Source organism: Brachionichthys hirsutus, chromosome 11 (assembly GCF_040956055.1).
Source record: "Brachionichthys hirsutus isolate HB-005 chromosome 11, CSIRO-AGI_Bhir_v1, whole genome shotgun sequence".
Lineage (NCBI taxonomy): Eukaryota > Metazoa > Chordata > Actinopteri > Lophiiformes > Brachionichthyidae > Brachionichthys > Brachionichthys hirsutus.
This window is the reverse complement of record NC_090907.1, coordinates 1,881,020-1,904,392: the sequence shown is the minus strand read 5'-3', so window position 1 is coordinate 1,904,392 and position 23,373 is coordinate 1,881,020. Positions and strand designations below refer to the sequence as shown.

General features: G+C 46.8%; 1 protein-coding gene across 1 annotated transcript; it reads left to right on the top strand.

Annotated features, from left to right (window-relative positions):
• Positions 1-1,624: 1,624 nt before the first annotated feature.
• pcp4b (Purkinje cell protein 4b) lies at positions 1,625-16,424 on the top strand. The gene is made up of 3 exons (XM_068745700.1): positions 1,625-1,704; positions 12,512-12,563; positions 16,291-16,424. The coding sequence occupies exons 1-3, from the start codon at positions 1,696-1,698 to the stop codon at positions 16,422-16,424; spliced, it is 195 nt and encodes a 64-aa protein (XP_068601801.1). The 5' UTR covers positions 1,625-1,695.
• The last annotated feature ends 6,949 nt before the right edge of the window (positions 16,425-23,373 follow it).

Sequence of the window (23,373 nt, the reverse complement as noted above, 5' to 3'; positions counted from 1 at the left end):
GGGAAGCGCATCCCCAGCAAAGCAGAATTAAGGCCTGCATGCGTTCAGAATAATTCATGAGAACATCAGAGCAGCTCACAGAGTGGATGGGACAGAAGATTCAGAAGAGTTAAAAAGACTTCATGAAAAAGTTCAAGTAAACAGTGAAAGCCTCAGAGGTAGCACGGGTAGCGGTCTCCCTTGAGCCGGTCCCAAGCCCGGGGATAAATGCAGAGGGTTGCAGCAGGAGGCAACTCCTGGGGTCGCCAGAGAAAATCTGCTTTCTAGTCGATTGCATGCTTAATTCTGGCAAAGGTTTGCGGCGGAGGGTTGCAGCAGGAGGCAACTCCTGCTGCAACTCCTGCTGCAACTCTTGCTGCAACTCCTGCTGCAACTCCTGCTGCAACCCTCCGCCACAAAACTTTGCCAGAATTAAGCATGCAATCGACCAGAAGGCTGATTTGCTCTGGCGACCCCTGACCGGGGGACAAGCCGAAAGAGGAAGGAGAAGATATTTTGATGCAGAACTGGACAAAAGGGCAGATCCGGATTTGTTTTGTTTTTTCATTTTCTTTTATATTAAATGATGTTTCTCGACATTTTCTTTCTTTCAACTTTCAAGAAAATATTGCATCCGTTTTTTTTTTGTGTTTTGCATACATGAGGGTTAGGAAATTTGGTGTGAATCCATATAAAAGGAGCCACTGGTTTTGAGCATTTATGTTGATTTATGGATGCAGTGATATGAGTGCGATCTGTTGGACCTTGGCGAGGTATTTGATCTCTGAGTGGCGCTGCCATTTTTAATATATTACTCTCTGGGGTCGAATGGAGATGACACAGAATCCAAATGAAGTCCTCTGGGCTGAAGCGGCCTTCATCAGAACCCTAACAGGCACTCGTCTCCTGTGTTCTATGCGTTGCCCTTTGATGCCTTTGATTCCTGGGGAGATAATCAAGGAACGTTTAGCTTTGGGGATGTTTGCTGATTGATGTCATAAACAAATACATCAAAATGTACAACTGCAGATACCAGTCGATCTTTGGATTTCCTATTGAAGATACTTTTTGTAAATGAAATGCTTACTTTGAAAAACACCACTTTGTATTGAATTGTTTTTTTTGTGTGTGTAGATTTAGAACAAATGGAAATCAGGTCATTTCAATTTGTGAAATTGATGTTGCTGAATGAAACCGAGGGAAAGACGAGGCTGGATGAGGTTAGTTTGACGCAAACGCTCGAGTTTATAGGTTTAAACGCAGAGCTCTGTCTCTGTTTGGAGAAAGTCTAATTAGCGTTTCAGGCTGTAGCGCAAATATCAATTATCATAAAATATAATAACTATAACTATGTGGAGAAAAGAGACATTGCAAAGAAGGAATTCATGTTTTTGAAAAGAGAAGATTAAAAAATCACAACAACAAAACAATCAGCGGTGCGTGTTCTGTTATAAAATGTTCCATGATGACATGATGGCTTTTACGCGGCGGCGCGTGAATCCTTGGAGCAGCTGGGTGGCGACTCCGGAGACTCGCTGGCCGGCGGCTTTCCTATTGGCTTGCTGGCGACGTGATGACACCGGAGGAGTTCGGAATCGCACTTTATAAAGCTCCTCGGTCCGCAAGCCGGCCATTCTTTTGGAAAGCCACTGTTGCTGAAACTTATCTTTCTGCACTTCACGGACTGGACGAGAAACCTCGACGCCGTCGTCCATCATGAGCGAGGTAGGAATATTACATCTTTAAAAAAACCCCGCAGAGACCCGATTACGCACGGTCCGTGCGTAAACGCGCAGGTTTGAGGAGCTACCGGGCGAGCTATGTGGATCTTGTTTTAAGGGATGAGCGCTCTCATCCGACATGCAGCGTTCCCAGCGCTGGTGTGATTGCGAGCGATGCCGTGCGCGTCGGTGAAGGGAACACCGGGCGAATAGCCGTACCGCGGAATACCCCTCCGCGCTCCGCCGAAGCGAAAACACGGTGGATCTACTACAGATAAACCTGCTCCACGTTCGGCCATGATTTGAATTCAATGGCGTGGGTTTGACGGCAGCTATGAGCAGCGCACGGTGGCGAGAACCGCGCGTAATTGGGCCAGCGGTGCGTGCGTGAGAGATCAGTTTGGACTTTGCCACTTATGAGTTGGGATGATCAGCGTAAAAGCAAACGGCGAGCACGCCGAGATGTGTTTCAGGTTGACACTTCACTGTTGGAGAATTAACGCGCGCAACGACGCGTCTGCTGGTTTCTCTCAGCTCGCACTAAAACAGCTGGATGTTGCGAGCAGCCCAGATGTTGATATTCATTTGAAGAGGATACTAATATATATTTTTTTACTCTGCACAAACTTTAAAGTTTATTACCAAATGTGTTCAGCTATTATAGTGGGAAATGTTCAATAAAATAAAATCACCTTCAAATACAGTCTGGACAGAGATCATTCAAAATGGGTTTTTTTGCTTTTATTTTCTGATTTTTATTTGTTTTTTTCTCTTTTCTTGCATGTCAGTGGAGCGATGCGGTCAGACTTGGCACACGTTTTAAAACACTTTGCACCCATCAGCAGATTGTGGAACGAAAGCTCACATCATAAAGTATAAAGAATGAAATACTTTCTTGTACTGGACTCTGCTTGTTGCTACGCCTAAAGAGACACTTGAATTCATTTGCCTCACAGTTCAGCTCAGAAACGCAAGTCATGTCGAGTGCACTCTGCTTCCCGTTAGCACAGCAGGAGGGGAAGCAGACTGATAAAACTACATCATGCGTGTACATGTACATCATCTGCCCGTGCGCAGCCATTTGGATGCAGACTCTCCTACAGCTGCTTGCAGGTATTACGGACGCATCCTCATCCGAGTCCAGTCTCCACAGTTCCCAGTCTGGACCAGTGGCAGATGTGGGCCCTACTTCACAGGCCGCCTCAGGTGGAAGCACACAACGGGAGCATCTTTTGAATAATTAAACGTCTTGCTGGCGGCGAGATAAATCACCTGAGCCTCTTGTTTGATTTTCATGCGCAAAGTAGAGAGTAGCTGCCGTCTGCTGTTGATTCAAAACAAGTGTGATTCTTGGCGAGAGCGTGGCCCCGGTGGCGTTTGTGAGGATTAGGAGGAGAGGAAGTGCAGCGGATGAGAAATGTGTTCTCAAAGTGTTCGGTCTCTTGCATTCGAAGCAGGGGGGCGGGGGGGCGCTGCACGTTCCGGATGGATGAGTCTCTCTGTGGTCAGCAATGCAGGGCTCACCTCAATCTCCAACACACTCCTCCTCTCCACCACCTTCATCCTCCCTTTATCTACCTACCTGTGCAGAACAAGTGCAATGCTGTGAGATAACACTTTAACACAGTTCTACCGCTCCAATGCATTTCAGATTACCTTCTCCCCCCCCCCTAGTCTCTCTGCAGCCTAAAAGCTTTAAAAAGACAAAAAGACAATGCAAAAGAACAGAAACCTTTGACTTCTGTTCGAGTATTTACGCCAAAGACGAATGAACAAGCTGACAAGAGGGACAAAACTGCACGGCGCTCCAGACGGTGGAACATGGCTGACTCGGACATTAATATATATTTTTCCCAGCATTCACAGCATAGTTAAAGCTGCTCTCGTGCTATTATTAAACATAACCATCAGCTGCCCATCGTTGGCAGATGTTTCTGTAGGCTATAGGTAGCTTAGCACCGTGAAGAGTTATAGACATGAAGAGAATCTTTGAAGACGTGCCAAAGCTGACTCAAATGTATATTTTTTATGTTTCGTACTTTTGCAAGTCCCATTTATTTTATGCTCTTTGCTAATTAGCCGCTGTAGCTTAATGTTCAGCACAGATGTGGTGCGTGTGTTTATTAGAACGTACAGAAAACTTGTGCGTTTCTGCATTTGAACAGACTCACTGTGAATTTGTATGGCCTACCAGATCATTAAAGGAGTGTTCCCCCCCATCTGGGAATGGACAGAAAGGCTAAATAGCTTCATTAGCAATTAACGTAGACTCGTCTTTGATTGGCTGTCGTATCATTAAGCAAACACAAGCTCCTTTTGTGTTCGATGAAGGAACATTCTGACGGCAGTGAGAAATCCACCAACTTTTTGGATTGAGCTTTCTTCAACATCAGATGGACAGAAAAGCCGTTTAATCCACTTTAAGCACACGTCGGTATTTCTCCAAGTACTTGGACTGAAATGACTCCACACTGGGAGTAAATCCGAGGTCATCACATTAGCAGTCAGCACAAATCAGGCGACTCTGAACGGATTTAGTTGTACAAGATCTTTTGCTTGCCAAGCAAAGCGATTCATTTTACGCAGCACTTAACGGAGAGGCGAAGAGCAGGCGTCGTTTTTTTTTTTTAAACTTCCATCTGAATATCAAGCGTCTGTCCTCCATCCAGTTTAAGTCGGGAGGTCAAGGTGATCGATCCTTTAGATGCAAGAAGTTAGAAATCACAAACCGGCTCGATGCGACGGACGCGGCGTACCTGCACCTATAACCCCGAAATCTCATTTCGACAAAGGTTCAATTAAATCCATCCAGAGAACATAAAGAGGAGTCACATAAAAGCATGCTTTTAAATTTTCATAGTGAGAAAACATGCAGCACGTGGGATTTTTCTATAGCTTCACTTATTTTTGCAGGGTAAAGCAAATAAATCAAACCGAATCCATCATTTGGAAATCGCATCGTCAACCTCGTCTAATTAGAGTTTCCATTATCTTCGCGTTGACTCTCTTCGGGTTGAGTCTCCCCTTTGAGTCCAATGAAAGGAAAAAAAAAAAACGCCGTCAACCAGAGCGTTCTGTATCAGCTGCAAAGAAGATATGAAGGGGAATTTACTCGGTGTCACAAATCACTCGGATCAGTGCTGAACGCGGAGTGGAACTATTACGCGCTGGGTGGTTAAGGGAATGAGATGAAAACATGTGCGGCTGTTGCCTCATTATGCAGTTATACATTTCCCAGCTGTGTACACAGGCCTGACGAGCCTCGCCTGCTCGTCCTGATGGATTCACGGGAATGAATAAAATACATTCGGATCTTTATTAAGGATGCTGCATTGGCGTTTACTGAACCCTTCTCTTCTCCTTGGTGACGGATGAGTTCCTATCAGAATAAACTACGCACACAAAATGTAAATAAACGTAAAAACTGCAAACATTCTAGGTAATTAACATTTTAAATCATCATTCAAATCGTAACGCGACAGATCGAGACGTGAAAGGAACATTTTGACAACCGTAAAACGTGTTAATGTGCGTCGTCGTGGTCGTCCGTGTGCGCGGGTTGGTGTAAGTCACACATTGCAGCAATCGTGCGCCATGTGTGCGTTTGAATCATTCACCTTAGGAGTTACGAGCGGGAGGGGAATGGCTGAATTAGCAGAGCGACATTACATTACTGCCGCATACTGCAAAATTCCCTCCCACAAAATCATTCCGGCGCCACGCTCTGCTGGTTCGAAGCTGAACATATCACTTGTGGGACTGCAGGGGTCAGCAGGCCAATCAAAAAAGAGGTTATAGAAGCTGGTTTGTAGCTGCAGGGTCCCTGGTTAAATATCCGGGTAAACGGGAAAACGAGGCACAGGAGTGTCTAATAATCGCCGGGTCCGAGACGAAACTCGAGCTTCTGAGCAGGAACTGTTTTCAATGTCGAGTTCAGTTGAGATTTTCTCATTGTGATGAGGTTTAAGCCAAGATGACAGTTTGCTCCTCTGTTTTGGGATGAGTTGACGACCACGACCTGACAGTTTGAGCGGAGAACAGCTGCTGAGTTTTACCAACCAGGAAAACCGATGAACCCTGAACAAGTTTTCAGACCGAACCTGTCATTTTAGGAAGTCTAATAATAGTTCCCCATGCAAGGCTAATGGAATTTGTGTTTTACCAAAGTTGAGTGGTCATAACAACATAAGGAGTGGGATCGTTCATCTTTATTGGATTGCGAGAATTGTTTTCCATCAATTTGGATGGGAAGGCATGCCACTGTTTTGTAACACTTGACTGAAAACAACTAGAGCTGATTTTAATACATTTCTCTCGGGGGGGGGTGATCTATGAGCAGCACGAAACAGCTGGCGGACCCCAGAATGCACAGACGGAGGCTCAGAGAAAGTTCAACTGTTTACTTCCTGAAGTGAGTTCAGAACAACAATCAGGAACAAATAGAATAGCGACGTAAACAAAGAGGGAGGATGATGAGACGAAGGCATAATCTGGCGCCGGAGCATCAGCAGGGCGGTAACGAGCCGGAATGAATGGCAGGTGTGTCTCGCTGTGCTCTGTCGACGCCCTCACTGCAATACGACAGTTTCATCAAAGGAATCCTGTGCTTTCGGCTCCGAGGTACAAGCGGACATGAAACATGAGCGGGCAGTGATCGTTTATTGCAAATCAACAGCTAATTGATTTGGGCCTGGCTTGCCTGCCGAATGCCCCGTGGGTCCTCACGCTGTTGTTCGTTCTCCGGGATGTCACAGCCAAGGGTGGAATTTTACGAAACATTGAAGCACAACCGGCAGCAACAGTAAACAATGCAAAATTAGAACATGGATAACGTTCCCTGATAGATTCTCCAGGAAGTCTCAATGCCTTGCTGCGACGGGATCGCCACTAACGCTCGCCTACACAGATAGACACGCCCCTCTGCAGATGCCATTAGAAATGAGCTGCAGCTTTTGAAGAGCGTGCTTTTTGAAATGGCGCCTCAGAACTACAGGCAATCATAAGACGCAAGACTAGACTATATAATAATAACAGAGGCGGATTGGCCTCATGCTCTTTCTGCTTGAATTGTCTGCGGCCTACTTCTGCTTTTTTAAATTCTTAATGGCCACTGAACATGGCAGGGAACCAGAATAACCCATGAAGCAAATGAACAGATGAAAATGTTCTTCACCCCTAATGTTCTGTCCACTATTTTATTGTTGATTGTAGTTGCTAAGCTACTTTAGATTATGAGAGGAGAATCTTTTCACACCCAAACAACGAGATGAGCTCATCTCCTTCTTCGACGTTTGCTATGAGATGTTTCTATCCAACGATCACGAAGCAGCGTCATCGTGTCTAATCACAGGGGGTTTCATTTGAACACCTTCATTTACGAAGCTACTCTCCTGCTGCTTGCCCCACAAAAGCAGACTTGGAGCGCTATCTAGGTCGCTTTGTTACGTATGTGGGCGCTCTCCTGTGGACCGCTCTCTCGCAGCCGATGGCCGCTGGGTGGCGGACTTATCCCCAATGAGAGGGCCGGCCTCCAGACAAGTCCCTCTGGGTCTTGGCGCTTGTGTCCGAAATGGCCGGTGCTGCTGAGCCAGAGGAAGCAGCGGGAGCCAAAACGTCAATCATCGCTTTACGCCGGCCATGCTTATGGCTCTGTTATTACAGGAACTAATAACTAAGTGTGATTAAATCTGTTGCAGAAGAAGTACCATAAATCAGCTGGCTGATTGAACCGAAGCCCTTCGCTGATCACAGGGAACCCCCCTCCTCTATTTACTGACCTGCCGGGTACTTTGTCGCTCCCTTGTTGCCGTGGCGATCCCAAATCGAAGAAACGACTCTCCAAAGATTGGTTGACACGCAAAAAAAAAAAAGTGAAAGAAACGCTGAAGAATTTAATCTCGCCAATTTCAAGGCTCATATAGTTGTGCAACCGACGGGAGTTTGAAAGGATCGTTTGAAGAGGAGCTGAAATGTGTTTCTTCCTCTTTCCTCTCCTAATTTGTTTTCTCAGCGGCAATTCCAGTGAATCAGAGTATTTACAGCACCAGCTGCAGATGGAAACAAATGAGCTTTAGTCCGAGCGGCCATTTGTTTTTTATTTCAGGCTCCTCTGCGGCGTGAATCCTACGTCTCGTCTTGTCCTGGACCAGATTGAGTGAGGAGTCTGAATGCTGTATTGCAAATATGGCTTCTAATAAAAGAGAAGTTGTGAGTGGTTTGATCACAGCTTTTCCGGGAATGGATGCTTGGTTGCCTGACAGCTGGCCTGCTTTTCTCCTCCTCCTCCTCCTCCTCCTCTTCCTCTACTTCAGCCTCAGAGAAATAGAGAGGAAGAGAAAGCAACAACATGTCTCACACTCTCACATCACGTGGGCGGAAGGTGGCTGCAGCCATGTGTATCGGAGGCGGTTGCGTATCTGTCGCTGCTGTGGAGTTAATATGAAAGCAGATGGCGTGAGCGCGGGAGATCATTTACGTCCGCGTGTTCGATTCTCCCGAGTCCCGGCTGCCGCCGATGTTTCTTCGCCTCGCGGTTTGCTTTGACGGCGGTCGCGGCTGTTCGCCTGTTGTCTCGTTCACTCGCCGCCGGAAGCTGCAGGATTGTAAACCTGCATAAAACGTTTTAGTCGATGACGTCCCATTCCAGCAGATGTGAACTTGCGGGCCCAACAAAGAACAACCCCCCCCCCAAAAAAAAAGTCTGCAGCTGGGTGTCTCTGACCCAGCACTGAGTTGGCGGTGTTTCAGGATGCCCTGTGGCCTGCATGGCAGTAGGGTTTATGTAACTGCTAGTGGATGTGTGATGGTGTGCGTCTCAAACACACACACACACACACACACTTTCTGAAGAGGAAGGAGGAGGGTGAGGTTAGCGGATCAGAAGCAACCCGGGTTTGTGGTGCGCTGTGCAGACTTCCTGCCGAGCAGCGGCGTTACAAGCCGCCCTGACTGACAGGAAGACGTCAGCGCTGTCACTGGAAGCGTCTCCGGCCCTGCGTGTGTTGATGCGCTGCGAGTGCGACCGAGACATCCAGTCAACATGATTATTACCTCCGCCAGGGAGGCTGCCGCTCGTCTGTCTGTCTGTCTGTCTGCTAGAAACATAACTCAAACAGTTACAGACGGATCTTGATGGAATTTTCAGGAACTTCTAAACTAGTAATGACATCAACGTGAATCCAGTTGTAAAGGTTTGTTGCACTGAACATCACGCCGTGGTGTTGCTATGGCGACCAGTAGCACTAATCCTCAAAGGGAAAAGAACCCCCTGGAAAAGTTCCTGATACCAAAGCCCGAGTCGGGTCGAGCCGGTCACAGAATTTGACACCATCTCCTTTTTAAGCTGGCTAATAAGCTGCATCAGCAGTTATAGAAAATGGAAGAAAGTTATTGTTTAATGCATTATGAATGTCTGTGTAAAAACACTCATATTTACATACATATTAAAGAGAGCTTCCCTCCATCATCCTGTTCTGGAGTTGAATAAATGAATTTGGAGACACAAATAAAAGCTTCACTCAGCAGAAGTGTTTTGAAAAGCCTTCTCACACGTCTCTTCTTCTTCTCCTTCTGCTCGCGATAAAAACGTATTTACATTTCATGCACACTGATTCTAATGTTATTCTGCTTGACTGGCCGCGTGTGTTTCCTAAAGGCACACAAAAACACACATCAAACCAGTGTGTGTGTGTGTGTCTCCGCTCGTCTTCCTCATCAACATCATGTAGTTATTGCGTGATTGGTTTCTCCTCTTTGTCCTCGTCCTGGATGTGTCCTCGGGGGGCAGCGATCCCTTCGCCAGCGTTGTGTGTTCCCGTCTGTGTGTAGATGGGCCGCACTCATCGGCCTGCTGCTATTGCAATTTACACTTGACTCCAGCCCGCAGCGGCTCAGCAGTAATGGTCCCCCCCCGGGGAGCATTGCAGTTCCTCATCACCACCCCCGCTCCGAGCTGAGAGCATTTCGTATTTAAGCCACGCTCCGACCTGTGAAAGCCTGCGGAGTCCGTTCGGAGTGTAATACCGCCCCAGGAGAGATTATAACTGTCAGAGCACCGGTGTCATGTTAACTTTCATTCCCTTCTCGTTGTCCACCCATAGTAAAGACTAAAGACCACAAATGCTGCTTGTCCTCCGTTAGGCTGCCTCCTAATGGTGGAAATGTCTTCAGCTGAAATCTGCGTTTAGCGATTATTTATTATTATTTATTAATGTGATTTTTACATTCTGAGAATCTGTCCCCTCTTTGTTTTGAATATTAAACTGAATGTATTGAGGTATTGGAGTGTTATTTGGGGTTAGGCGCGATCGCCTACAGCCGTACTGCAATATTCAGTACTTTTTTTTACCTCGGTGCTGCAGTACTACATCAATGTTAGCTCTCCTAAAGCAAAGACGAGTAAAGTTTTACCTGCAGGGACTTTTGTCTGGCAGGCACATACATGTTGAAGGAGCACCCGCCGGACCGCCGACACTGGTTCATCTGAGACGGATGAACTAGGATACTCTAAGTTCAAAGAGACTTTTCTCTTTTGACTTTGGAGTAATGACGAGAAGAACAGAACTGTGCTTTTACTATGGCTCTCTGACACGCATTCGTAGCTGCAGGGGTCAATAGAAAATGTTTCCTGATACAAATGCAAAGGCGGAGCAGGTTGGCTACGCTTCTGACTAGCCTGACAGCTGAATGTAACCCGCTAGCTAACGTTTAGGAAGTTTTTTTTCTTTCAACTAAATTTTGAATCGCACCGAAGGTGTTTATTTCAAAGATGCACATACGTGTTCGTCTGAGCTCCAAACCAACCAACCAACCAACCAACGCCTGCCCCTCTCCGCAGCATCAAAGCACAGCTCATGCTGTTTGAAATTCATTGAAAGCATTGCAATGCTTTCTTGACTCCTCTGCTATTCTTAAAGCATGTCAGTCGGTCCTGATGTGACCGACTGGACAACCTTTGAATGAGTCGGGGAATAGCTGTGGAAAGGTTGCGGTGAACGTAGCCGAAGCTAAATCGCCCGGGAGGCGGCCGGATCACACTCCCTAAATGAAAGCGTTTCCTTCGACCGGTTTTGTTGCCATGCCAACTCCCCAGTGCCCTCACTCTGAATTGTTCAATGTTTGACAGAAACAGGAATCCATAGGACGCACATATTTTATTTATATCACTCGTCTTCCAGGTTTCTCAAACATTGACAAGAATCAATATTACGCATATTGGTTCTTTTAAAAATCCTGATTGGGCCATAGCTAACGTCTGCTAGCATCGGCTTTGATGCAAAGCAAATGGGAAGGAAGGAGACTTTGAACAAATGCTGAATAAACTTGAGATTTATGCACCATTTAATTTTTAGAAACTAAATGAACAGTTTTTCCATGTAGCTGAATAACGAATCGGATATGAGAGGATATTATGTCGTCGTCCACAAAGCCTCATTATGTTCCTAGTGTAGCCCACTTGCAGCTTGATGCTGTCGCCACCTGGTGGTGAGGATGAAACACTGAAGGGCAGCAGGAGCATTCATGTAAAACACTATCTGGAGATAATTGATCGGCGTCTGCCACCAATCAGAATGAAGTATCTCTTAACTCGTGCTGTTTCTTGGTTCCGGTTTTTGTCGTGGCCAGCCTCGAGATATTTATTTGGAAGCTCGACTCCTACAGTCTCAACTGTTTGGTTTTTCTTCAGACTAGAGGCGGCAGCCATTCGAGTAAAGTCACGACATTAATCTTCCCGTGCATCTTCACCGCACAAGAGGGTATTGATTATGTGTTCTCCTCCTCATCCCACTCCTCTTCACTTCATCACAGCCAGACGCTACTTATGACAACACAATCTGACAATCTGTCTGCCAGCTGGCAATGAAATGTAAATTGTTAAGTAGAGTAACCGGCAATAAACTCACTTTTTCCTCCACAAACAAAACACGACCGGGTTCAAACTCGTTGACCCCTCCCCCTAATTTGAATATTACAGACATCAGTTTCAACTCATCCACCTTGAACAGATTCGATGACTCAGCATTCCCTCAGCAGTGTCCACCTTTAGATTTATGGGACATTCCTGGTCTCTGGAAGACTTCTGCCTCTTCGGTTGTGGCTGTGAAGATAAATGGGCCACCAAGGCAGCCTCAAACGCAATCCTGAGGACATCAATCATCACACGGATGGCTAACGCTGAATTCATTTGCACAGGCTAATCGGGAAATATGCATGTTTAATGAGAACGTCGGTAAATATGAAGCTACAGCTCAGAGCTGAGCTTAGCTCGGAGCACAGACCATAAACATATGAAGCCACACCGTTTTCCTTTTTCCTGCGACCTGTCCCCAGTGAGGGAGCAGGTAGCAGGTCCCATGAAGGTCCTCTATCCATCCTTCATCTTTCCATCTATACCTTCTCTGGTCTGATCCCCTCTCTCCCTCTCTCTTGCTCCACTGCGTCTTCAAAAGAGGACTATGATACGTTTCTAATAATAGCCTACACTAATCTGCTCATTCTGATGGGATGCCACGCCCCTTCTCCTCGGATGCGATGTCTATTTTACCTCTCGGCGCTTCAATGCCCTCGGCGACGGGGCGGAGGCTTTATTATCCGTGTCGGCTTTTAGATTTCCTTCTGTCAATCTTGACGAAAGGAAACAAACTGTCGAACTTAACGAAATCGCACGTACTGTACGTTAACGAAGTCGCTGTGACCTTTAAATAAATGTTCCTGCATTAGCATGCAAGAATCTAATGACCAGTGTGGCTGTACGAGTACATAAAAATCTAATTTCAGTCAATGTGAATGGAAATTTTGATTCTGTTTTGCAGAGACAAGGATCTGGAGCAATGGCTGGCAACAAGAAGACTTCTGCGGCACAAGGTGAAGAAAAAACATATCACATGTTACATTTTACATTTTTGCAAAACTATAAGCATCTTAAACCTTTCAAAATAAGATAAGATCATCCTGAAATAGGACCAGGAGGGAACTTTACAGAAGCAAAGCAAGGAAGAAAATCAACAACGTCACTCTCCTGTCGCAGGAGTCGGGAAAGAGGCAGGAAATGATTGACAGGGTGAAAGGGATCAGTGTATTTCAGTAAATGGTTTTTCTTAGACTAAAGATGAGCTTTAAAAGGTTCGCATCCCATGATTGACAGCAGCACCACGCACACGTCATTGAGTGAACTATAAAGTACAAACATCCCATTTTTAACATGCGTCCTTTTACCTTACCCGTTTGCTGACTGGGGTTATATCCTGTACAACTTTACAGACGTGGTATAAATCTCTGACATTAAAGCCGGTGGCTTTTATGTCCTGACTCAGCTGTGCAAAATGATACAGTCACCAGGAGACAGAACGGCGAGATGACCGTCAGCTTGTGTAAATCCCGCTCTCCGGTGACCGGCGCGCTGAACAGAGATGGACGGCCGGCATCCGGTCCGCCCCGGGGGAAATTAACTTGAGCTCCGAGCAGCTAGTGCTTTACAAATCATGTTTATTGCAGAGCTTTCTGCCATTAAGCCGAGAGCGGCGAAGCTCACGCAGGCCTCGGTGAGATCCAAACGCTTCCTGATTTCACATGCTCTAAATCGTGTCGTGATTTGATGCGTCGCCCTGACTCAGCACCGGGACTAAAACGAGCAAGGACACTTCAACATGTGGACTGCAGGGGCTGGGATTGGAACCGATGACCTTCAGATCCCAGTTTGAGCTGGAAACACAAAAGAACAAGGTTTTCGTAGTTTAGAAAGCTCCAATATTTTTTAAATGCCCCTTCGTTAAAATACAGGGGATTTTTTCCCCTGGAAAACACAGATTATTTCCAGTGGTAACCATGGTCACCCCTGGTTTGCAATCACATGGTTATTCTATTTAGTTTGAACATCCTTTCAGAAGTCTCGGATACTTTTAACGGTGACGAAATGCAGAAATGTGTTAAAGGAGCGAGGAAAGTCTGAACTTTATGTGATGACAAAAGCTTTCAAATAAACCCGTCTGACATCTTAATTGCTCGGAGGCCACTGACCACCTGTGTCTCACCTGAGGGACACAGGAAGGCCGTTTACCTGATCAGGTAAAGATGCAGAAAGGAGGAGTTTAAGGTAAAACGTCTTAAGTAAAATGCCTTAAGAGCAAGACCACGGTCGGCGTTGCCATGGAGCTTATGGCTTCTCACTTTTCTTTATTACCTCAACACAGGAAGTTATATTTTGTTTTCTGGCTGCATTTAAATTTAATGGAAGGGCGCAGGCCAGGAAAGAACCCACCAAACGTTTACGCTTTTATACATCTCATCATTTTCTCAAACTCATAAAGTGATTTTCACAAATCTTTGGAGCGGTGAAGCACATGATGCAGATATTTATTATTAGAGTTTCATAATAAAAGTTCTCTAAACGGTGTAATCCCTGTACTGGCTTGAGCAGAATCTTTAATCTTGAAATATCGTCAGCACTCAAACACAGAGGCGCCGACTGAAGGCGCTGAAAGCTCCTCCTTTTATGGAGCGGCCTGGCTAACGAGCACAGGAGGGTGAAAATGAAGGCAGGTGCTCCCAATGAGAGGCTGAGGAGCAGCGGAGGAGAAACGCTGCCTCCGCCCAGAACAACGGACGTTTGCAGTTTGGGTGATTGTGCACAAAAACATTTGCATTGTGTCATTTATTAAAGTGCAGCTCGTTCCCCTCCTACCTGGATCTACACCGTCCACACGGTGATCTGGATCAGCAGCAAAAGCTTCCAGATTGTTCTTGGTATCTGCTCATTCATACAGGAATCTGATATGTGATCAATTGATTTATGTTAATCCGAGAATAAAATTTAAGAACAATGTGGAATCTGCTCCTCCAACAGCCCCCCCCCCCCACCCCTCTCATTCCAGATGCAGGGGTAATTTCAAATTGCCTCACCTTTCAGATCAAAGCAATCCTTCTATAATTAGCATGCAACAATCCCTAATAGGGAATATGACCCATTTCCAACACAGCGCTTGATTAGCTCTACTGTAGTCAATTATGAGGCGAGTGATTTTGTCTTATTCTCTTAGATTTGTAAGTGAATTTGTTGAAACGGCGCTTTTCCTCTGGAAGACTTTTAATACCCAAAAAGACACTTCCTCTCCGAAGAACTAGAAAACCATGCACGTCGCAACCGTAACGGCTTATCCGAAGTTACGGGTGACAGCTGGCGGGTTACTCCCCGACTGAGACGCCAGCCTGATAACTTAGATCAGTTAAAAAGGAACAAACCCCCGTCTTTCATTCAAACTTTAGCAATCAGGAGATTTTCCTGACCAAACATCAACAAAAGCTTGAACGTTTCAGGGACTTTAAAGAAGCCTTTCTAGTTATTTCAGTTTAGTATATTTTAGTCCGCCTCAAAAATCCTTGAGGATATGTATTAGAATCCTTTCAGAACATTTTGAGACGTCTTCAGCAGAAAGCGAATTCTGAGGACAATGGACAATGTAAAGTGGTGAAACGCGTGAGGTTTCTGCAGGGGAACCGGTGATGAGGTTGCACGACGCCATCGGACCTTCCTGGGAGGATCTGGCATGCCGGTCGAACCCGTTCGTGTCGGTGCTGACAAATAAAAGAATGATGGACACAGGAATACTTACCGTCCCGCCTCCTTCACCGCTGACTCCTTTAAAACAAGGGGAACGTTCCCGTCAGTGCCTGAAGGCGGCACCATTCACACACCTTAGCACCCTTGCGGTACAACACGTCCGTCCCTGGCATGGCGGACGGATCAATAACTGTTGATGCAGGCATCGGAGCGTTGGAAAATTCAATATCAATGAATGCAGGATTGGGAGCACGGCTTGACGTGGCAGTTAGCGTGTCCTCCCTCGATGGGCAGACAGTGGTGCTCAAACTCTGGCCCGAGGATTAGCTGCACAATCCGAACAGCCTCTCTCTCTCTCTCCTTCTATCTCTGCCTCGCTCTATCTCTGATTAAACTCGAGCGAACCCCATCCTGAATTAGTTACTGCTGGATTAAAGCTGCCAACACTTGATCGGTCTATAAATGCTTAAAATGCAATCCATTATTGTTATGCTTGACTGTATTCTACAACAGGTTGGTTGCCGTGGTAATCGCCAGGCTGATGAGGAATCACATGGCTAAATGCCTTTATTTAATTGGTTCAGAAGACTTTTATAGGCCAACGTCTTTATACTTTATGGGCTCATTGAGCCGGAAATAAAGACGCTGTGATTCTTTCTAATGTTTCTGAAACCAGCTCAGTTATTTTACTGGGATTACAGTCGCGTTCTCTTGGTCAACAACGACTGCGCCTCCGGAGAGGAGGGTCGATTCATGACCTTTCACCCGAGAATCAGCTGCTGATGCTCCTCTGCAGGAATTATCTTACTAATATAATGAGGGAGACTTATAGATTAATCAAAGTAAAAATAAAAATTGAGCTGAGATTATGTAGATTAATAAAATAAAAAAAATTCAAATTCATTTGCTCATCTGTAAAAGACCAGAGGTTCCATCCATCCATCGTCATGACGACATCACGCACCTCCTGCTTTCTGATGTCGTCCAAAGACTCACCCAAACCTCCTTCACGCTCTTCATTTCCTGTCCTTCCAGATGCGTCCAAGACGGACGTCCCGGAGGACTTTGACATCGACATGGGAGACCCCGAGACTGAAAAGGCGGCGGTCGCCATCCAGTCCCAGTTCAGGAAGTTCCAGAAGAAGAAGAACCGTGACGAGAAGTCCTAGTGAGCGCCGGCAGAACGAAGACGGCGTGACGTTAGCATGTGAACAAATTCATACCTGTTGGACTCCATGAACTGTGATGCAATTTGGGGGGGGGGGGGGTGCAATAGCCTGATTATCATACGACTTCATGATTCTATTCTAACTACTATTTATTTTTGGACTTGTGTATCGTTAAAAATAAACCGTGTTTCTGTCCTCCTCCGTTTGTCATGAAGTCCAGCTGGTGTTTGCTTCAGACCCTTTTTCTACGTTCTTCAGCCTCATACTTACAAAGATATTCCCATTTGTGCAGGTAAATAAAGCAAAAATCTGCACCTCTCCATCCTGAGCAGAACGCTTCAATGGGAGACATTTCTTTTCTTACCTGCATGATTATGTCCACCTGTATCCACGTGCATTGAATAAATAAAGCCTGGTCTGAAACTTGTGTGGATCTAATGTAACGCATCAGCACGCCCTGCAGGAGCAGCAGAGGGACTTGCATCTTGATGACAGCCTATAAATAGAGATCTCTGAAGGCTGCAGCCGAATCTATTCCCTTCTCAGCTTGACAACCTTCTCCATGTAAACCCAGACTGACTGGCAGATGGCTTCCCGGTTCACCTGGAGGCAGTTTAAAACAACGATCACCTGCATCAGTGCGTTATGTTTCAGTTTCAGGGTCGCAGGGTGCAGCTGCGTCGCGGAGCTCGCAATGACTTCAAAAGGCTTTTTCATCCTTTCTTGAGCTCACGGAAATCCGGGATCTCGTAATCCTGAGAGGATTAACGTGCATCTGGCTACGTAGATGTTTCACAGTGAGAATAAAACTGCATATTTTGTCCTGCGAACATTCACAGCAGGTTCAGAGCCATCGTCTTCCTCCCTAAAGGACAATAGAAGGTCACCGCCTCGTGGAAAGATGAATTCCCTCCGCTGCTCCTTGATTGTTTGTTTGCGCATGTTATTACATTTTCCACTGCCAACAATAAGGGCCTACAGAGAATAATAATCATCCCAAGGTTCCGCCGGCGTCTTTCCGGTGATTTAATGAATTGAAATCGGAAATGAAATGCAAAGTTTCACTTTTGGGAGTGTTCTGAGAATAATATGTATTATTGTCATTTTAAGACAACCTGTGATATAAAATAATGGGTGGGAAACCATTCTCCTGTCAGAGAGAAGTGCCCTTCACTGAGGGCCGAAGGGCGAGCGAGCTGCTGGAGCAACAGAGCTCCAGAGAGAGAGCGAGAGGTCAAAACTCCACAGAGAGCCATCATGACGCCGATGGAGGACGACTAGCCTGTTTTTGTGAGGCTGCAGAGAGAAGCGAGGGCGTGACTGATTTAAGGGTTGTTGTCCCCCCCCCCCTCTCTAATTGAACCCCCTGTCTCCTGCCACCTCTGCAGGCGCCTCATTATAAAGCTCAGCTGGGAGGTTGCTGGCGTATTCCTGACCTGCCTCTCTGCTCGCTGACTTTGAGTTATGCCACGGCGTCCTCGGTGGACAATTAAAAGAAAAATCCTTTAAAAAAAGGGTGATAATGCTGCAATCATCCTCTCCCAGGGATTCATGGAGGAACTGGGTGTAAGAAATAAGAAAGCTTATGCTGTGCATTCAAGTCAAACACAATGCAAAATGAATACGAGGCGCAATGACACACACACACACGCACGCTCACACACACACACACACACACACACAGTCAATGCAAAGCTGTGAGTGGAAGGAAGCAGAAGAAAGCATGAAACTTTCCATGCAGCGTTCCAGTTTGTTTCCATCCCAGGGGGGGCAGGAATAACGCCCCGCAGCCAGGAGGGGAGTCACCCTCCCACACTAAATCCTACCGCTCCGTTATTTATGAGGACAGGTAGAGTACTTTAAAGTATTCCTCTGTGGGCGGGGGCATCGTCCGTCTTCATTACACGACCTCACGCCGGGGAGGGGGCCATCGATTTAACCAAATGGAAATATTGTCATTAAATCATACTTTTGTGCGTTTTTTACTTGGACTCGTTATTTCCTGCGAGACCCAGTGGGAGGAGCTATTGCGATGTCATCGTGTCTATCCTGGAGACATTGACCTCAACGATCATTTAAACTGACATTGATCAATGAAGCCACACCTCTAGTGAACTTCAAGAAGTCTGTCACAAATTAAAAGCACCGTAAATCATTAATCAGAGGTCTGACAGCACAGCCATCGAGAAAGAGGATCGATACCTGCCTGACAGGTGGGCAGCATTCTGGGGGGCGGGACTTCACTTATTGATTCAATCAATCATGATTGTGTTTTACGCACACCTATAGCTGGTGGTTAAAGTAAAGAAAAGAAAGAGAAACTCAAACTGCAAGTTTAAGGAAAACAAAATGATGCTGAAAGGAAAAAGTCTGCAACTTGGTGCGAAAATGAAAACACTAAAAATTAATCTTTCCCAAATAAATCAAACAACATAAACGCTGAGGGAGCAGGATTTACACTATTTAATATAATGTGTTATTCGGCATTTTTCTGTAATGTTTTTAGGATCGGTTTTACCCTTGAGGTCTCCTCGGGTTTAATAACGAGGGGGGAAACGCACGCCCCATTAAAGCCGAATTGATTGTATAGAGCAGTGAAATAAGGAACGTAAACACGTGGTGCTGCTTTTCAGTAAATTAGAAAACGAAGATGGTCGACACATGAATCAAAGTCAGGAGTGTGCAAACATGACTAAGGACTTTATTAACCGAATCATTTCCCCCATAATATCCACAAATAAAAGTGATCTCTTTATATATATTCACATTGTATAATTTCATAGTGTGACAAAAAAATTATCTTTTTTTATTTCTTTTTTTTATTTCCAGCCATTCCTATAATTGTCATTTGATCTGTCGCCATGCAGTCGTCAGAAAGGTTGAGAAACATTATGATTGGTCAGCATTGGCGGTCGTGTCGGGCGTCGCTCTCCTCCTATTGGCTCTTCATGGTCCGAAAGAGCCCGCCCCCTAACTTACCCAATCACAGATTTCATCACACTGCAACAATAAACGAAAAAATAAAATAAATTAAAAAGCCATTTTCTCCAATCTTAACCTTTCTTCTTTTTTCTAAAGATATTTTCTCTTTTTCTATAATAATAATAGCAATAATAATGAATATAATGATTATCCTCGATATAAATTTGTATAGTTTTTTTTTTCTTCCTCTCTCAAATTTTAAATAGAGCATTTTGGCAATCCTCGTGCGTCATCGCTTTAGAATAAAAGAATACTCGAGTAGAAAATAAAGGTTGTGAGAAAAGAAATCGGAATGGAAAGTGTGAAAGCAACAGAAGACGAGCGAAGAGGGGGGGGGGGGGGAGGGAGGAAAAAGAGTGAAAGAAAGAAGGAAAGAGACTGAAAGAAAAGCATCCGCTTCGGATGCGCGTCAGAAACGGCTCTATGTACAACATTTTCTGTTGTGGGACTGTGTCCACCGTGTGCCTGTCCCCCGTCCTCCCTCCTCCGGTTGTCCCGGCGTTATACCAGAGTGTAGGACTTGGCATAGGGATTGTTGCTCTGTTTCAGGTGTCCTCTGGAGTCCAGCAGCGACTCCTGGGAGGTGCTGAGCTTTGCAGCCTGTGCTTGGGCGAGGTCTCCTGAAGACGAGGCGTCGGCCCGGACCTCGCCCCGGGCCTCCCCTCTCTCGCGGACATCCCTGTGGGGGAGGGTGGAGGCAGTTCCCGGCTGCCATTGCTGCACCTCCCGAGGTGAGGGCACTTCCATGGGGGTGGGCTCCATGGGAGGTGGCCTCTTCAGGGTGCGGCTTCTCTGGGGCTCCAGGCAGGTCTGGCCCATGGCTCCGCCTCCTCTTGTTTCCCCCGTAGCACCAACTGTGCTTGCTCCTCCTCCTCCTCCACTGCTACTGCTGACCCCGCCTCGGGCTGAAAGCGGCACGCCACGGTTCAAGAGGAAGTCCATACGGAGGTAAGGAGGCAGGTGGACCAGCTCTCCTCCTGGGAGGCGAAACGGATGGGAGACAATCATTGATTACATATGATCACCTTATGAAATTGATACGAATGATTGACAAATAAATGGGAACAAGATTAAGATTATAAAAATGTATACAGTTTGAAACGCCAACATTCTCCGTATCCATAAATACTGTCCACACTCCAGATCCAGAGCGACTCGGCTCTGACTCTCTCCTCATCCTCTGTGCTTGAATGAACTGCACGGACCTCTAGCTTGCATTCACCCTTCGTTTGCCCCCCCCCCCCCGAAACGAACCCGCAGACAGTCGATGAAGCCCCTGAAACTCAAGACGCAGACCCGATACGTTCAGCTATTGTCGGCTCAATCTGAGGATTCTGTCTGCCGGTCTCAAGAACGCTAATCATAAGAGCAGCCGACAGAACACGGGGTTGATCGATCAGGCGACTCGGATTCGCTCTACGGGACTACCTGGAGGAGGACGGGGTCAGAAGACGACTGCGGGAGAAAACACAAGTTCTCCCTCCCTTACCGGGTCTGTGCGCCTTCGGCGCGGCCATGGTCATGACCCGGCTGACGTCCTGAGGTTTGGGTGGCGAAGCGGTGAAGCGGCAGATGCCCGATTCGGACGGCGTGCTGGAGGTCATGCTGTCGGTGTAGTCGTTGGTCCCGGCCGTCATCTGCTCGGAGGACGTGTCGGAGATGAAGCACTCGGTGATGGTGAATTTGGCGTGGCGGAGCTGCTCCTCCATCTTGGCGTGCTCGTAGGCTCTCGCCAGCTCCTCGTAGGTGGAGGACGCGCTTTCGGTGGACACCATGCTGCTCCGAGCCCGATCTGATAGAAACACGCGACACGGCAGGTTCAGCGATCGTCCGTGGGACGGATGGTGAAACGCCGCCCGGCCTTTCCTCCACCTGTGTCCTGTGAGGGGCTGACGCTGTAGCTGTCGCTCTCTTTGTCCACCGATCCGGTGGCGCGGGGCGTCGGCAGCCTCCAGTCCGTGGTCAGGGTGTGGGAGGAGCTGGTCGGCTGCGGCCGGTTCAGGGTCCACTGGCTGGCGTAGCGGCTCCGGGCCGCGGCGGGGCCGGCTTTGGCAGTGCGTCTGGCAGTGGGATCTGGTGGAGAAGGAGCCGGAATGAAGGTCGGAAAATAGGAATCAGATCAACACCCCGGAATAGAACTGGGTTAGGCTCCACCCACAAAATCATTCAGACATTAACCTTTGATCTCATTCGGCACCGAGAGATTCTGTTACGTGAAGAACGCAGTAAAGCCTGATCCCAGCTGTGGGATCAAACGCGACGATTCACCTCCAGCAATGGGGTCAAAGGTCAACGGACCCTTATAGGGCATTCATAGAGCGAACAGCAGTTTGATGCGGACACACAGGTAACATATATCACCTGTGTTACCTGTGCGTTTTTATGTTCTGCAGCCGACCAAAACGCCGCCGTCCCACAGCGCCGTGTGACAACGCCAGAATCAGTCCGGAGGTCAAACTGTCTCCACCAGAGATATAAATAGCTTCATGTTTGTTCCGCCTGACCCGGACAGACGGCTGCTGCCGCTCCGCCGGGCCTTTAGACGGCCTGGATTGGGTTTATGCAGCGAAGAATGGTTCTGATAATTGTCGTGGGTCAGACGGTGGAGGGGTCCATAATGACGCCAGTCAGCAAACTGGGCTCACGCCCTCCCAGCTGGGATAAACGGACCAATCAGATGACTCGACTTGTCCGTGTGTGTTTTATGCTTACTTTTAAACACACGATGATAAATGCAGCTTTTTCCAGCGATATTTCAGAGACCGTCCGGCTGATCTTTTCTTTTTACTGGGGAGTGTAACTAGCTTCATTATAAAACCATGAGCACCAGCCAATCAGCAGGAGGCAAGCTCCAATAACGGCTGCTATAGTTCTCAGAATCGCGTGACCTGAATGACGGGTCAGAGAAGGAGAAACTAACCTTGCCCCCCCCACCGTGCATCCTCACAAACAAACACAGAAGCCATCGAAAGCTCCTCCTTTTATGGAGCAGCCTGGCTAACGAGCACAGGAGGATGAAAATGAAGGCAGGTGCTCCCAATGAGAGGCTGAGGAGCAGCGGAGGAGAAACGCTGCCTCCGTCCAGAACAACGGACGTTTGTGGTGCGTCAGTTTTCTAAAGTGCATGTCATCACTCACGTCCAAACAGATAGCTGGAAAGGGTCACTATTTATTTATTAGAAAAACACAGAGAGCACAGACCTCCCCCAAGCAGCTCGTTCCCCTCCTCATTGGATTTACACCGTCCACATGGTGATCTGGATCAGCACCAAAAGGTTCTAGATTGTTCTTGGTATCTTTATACACCAACCATGAAAAGTCAAAGTGAATCACAGTTGATGTATTTTTAACTGATTTTTGAATCTATAAATGGGTTTTAATGTTAAAATATAATATTTTTTCCTGACCTCATTCCCGATCCAGATCAAATTCTATGGTAAGATGGAGATCCCCACCCTACATGATTGTGTCAAATTCCAGAAACATCGGTCAAAAATCAACCGAGATATTGACCCCTTATCGGACCCCTTTATGACTGCGTTTTTGGTGAGTAAATTGAATGCATATTTTACAAAATCCAGATTTGTTTGCATCCAGACGGATATCCGGATGTAACATTTTTGTTCTGTAACATTCGGCTACAGAACAAAAATCGATCCACAGAACACCTTCTCAACGTCACGTCATCATGAGCAGCACGGCACAAACACAGCATCAATATTAGGGAAAGGAAATAAATACTGAGCACTGACGGTGGTGGGACTCACTGGTTCCGGGCCTGGCGTCGGACACGTCCACCAGTGGGCCGGTGGCCTGGGACAGGGACTGGTAGTGGACCGTGTGGGTCACCGTGGAGGATTTCTGCTTGTTTGTCTCCCCGAAGTCGTTGTCTGTCAGCAGCACAGTGGACCTGTCGTCTGAAAGACAGAGAGGGGACGGGTGGGAGGACACCAAATTAAGTAAAGCA

Coding starts and splice junctions, on each gene's coding strand:
- pcp4b (XM_068745700.1), top strand. Junction 12,564..16,290: donor GAAGACTTCTGCGGCACAAG/GTGAAGAAAAAA, acceptor CTGTCCTTCCAG/ATGCGTCCAAGACGGACGTC.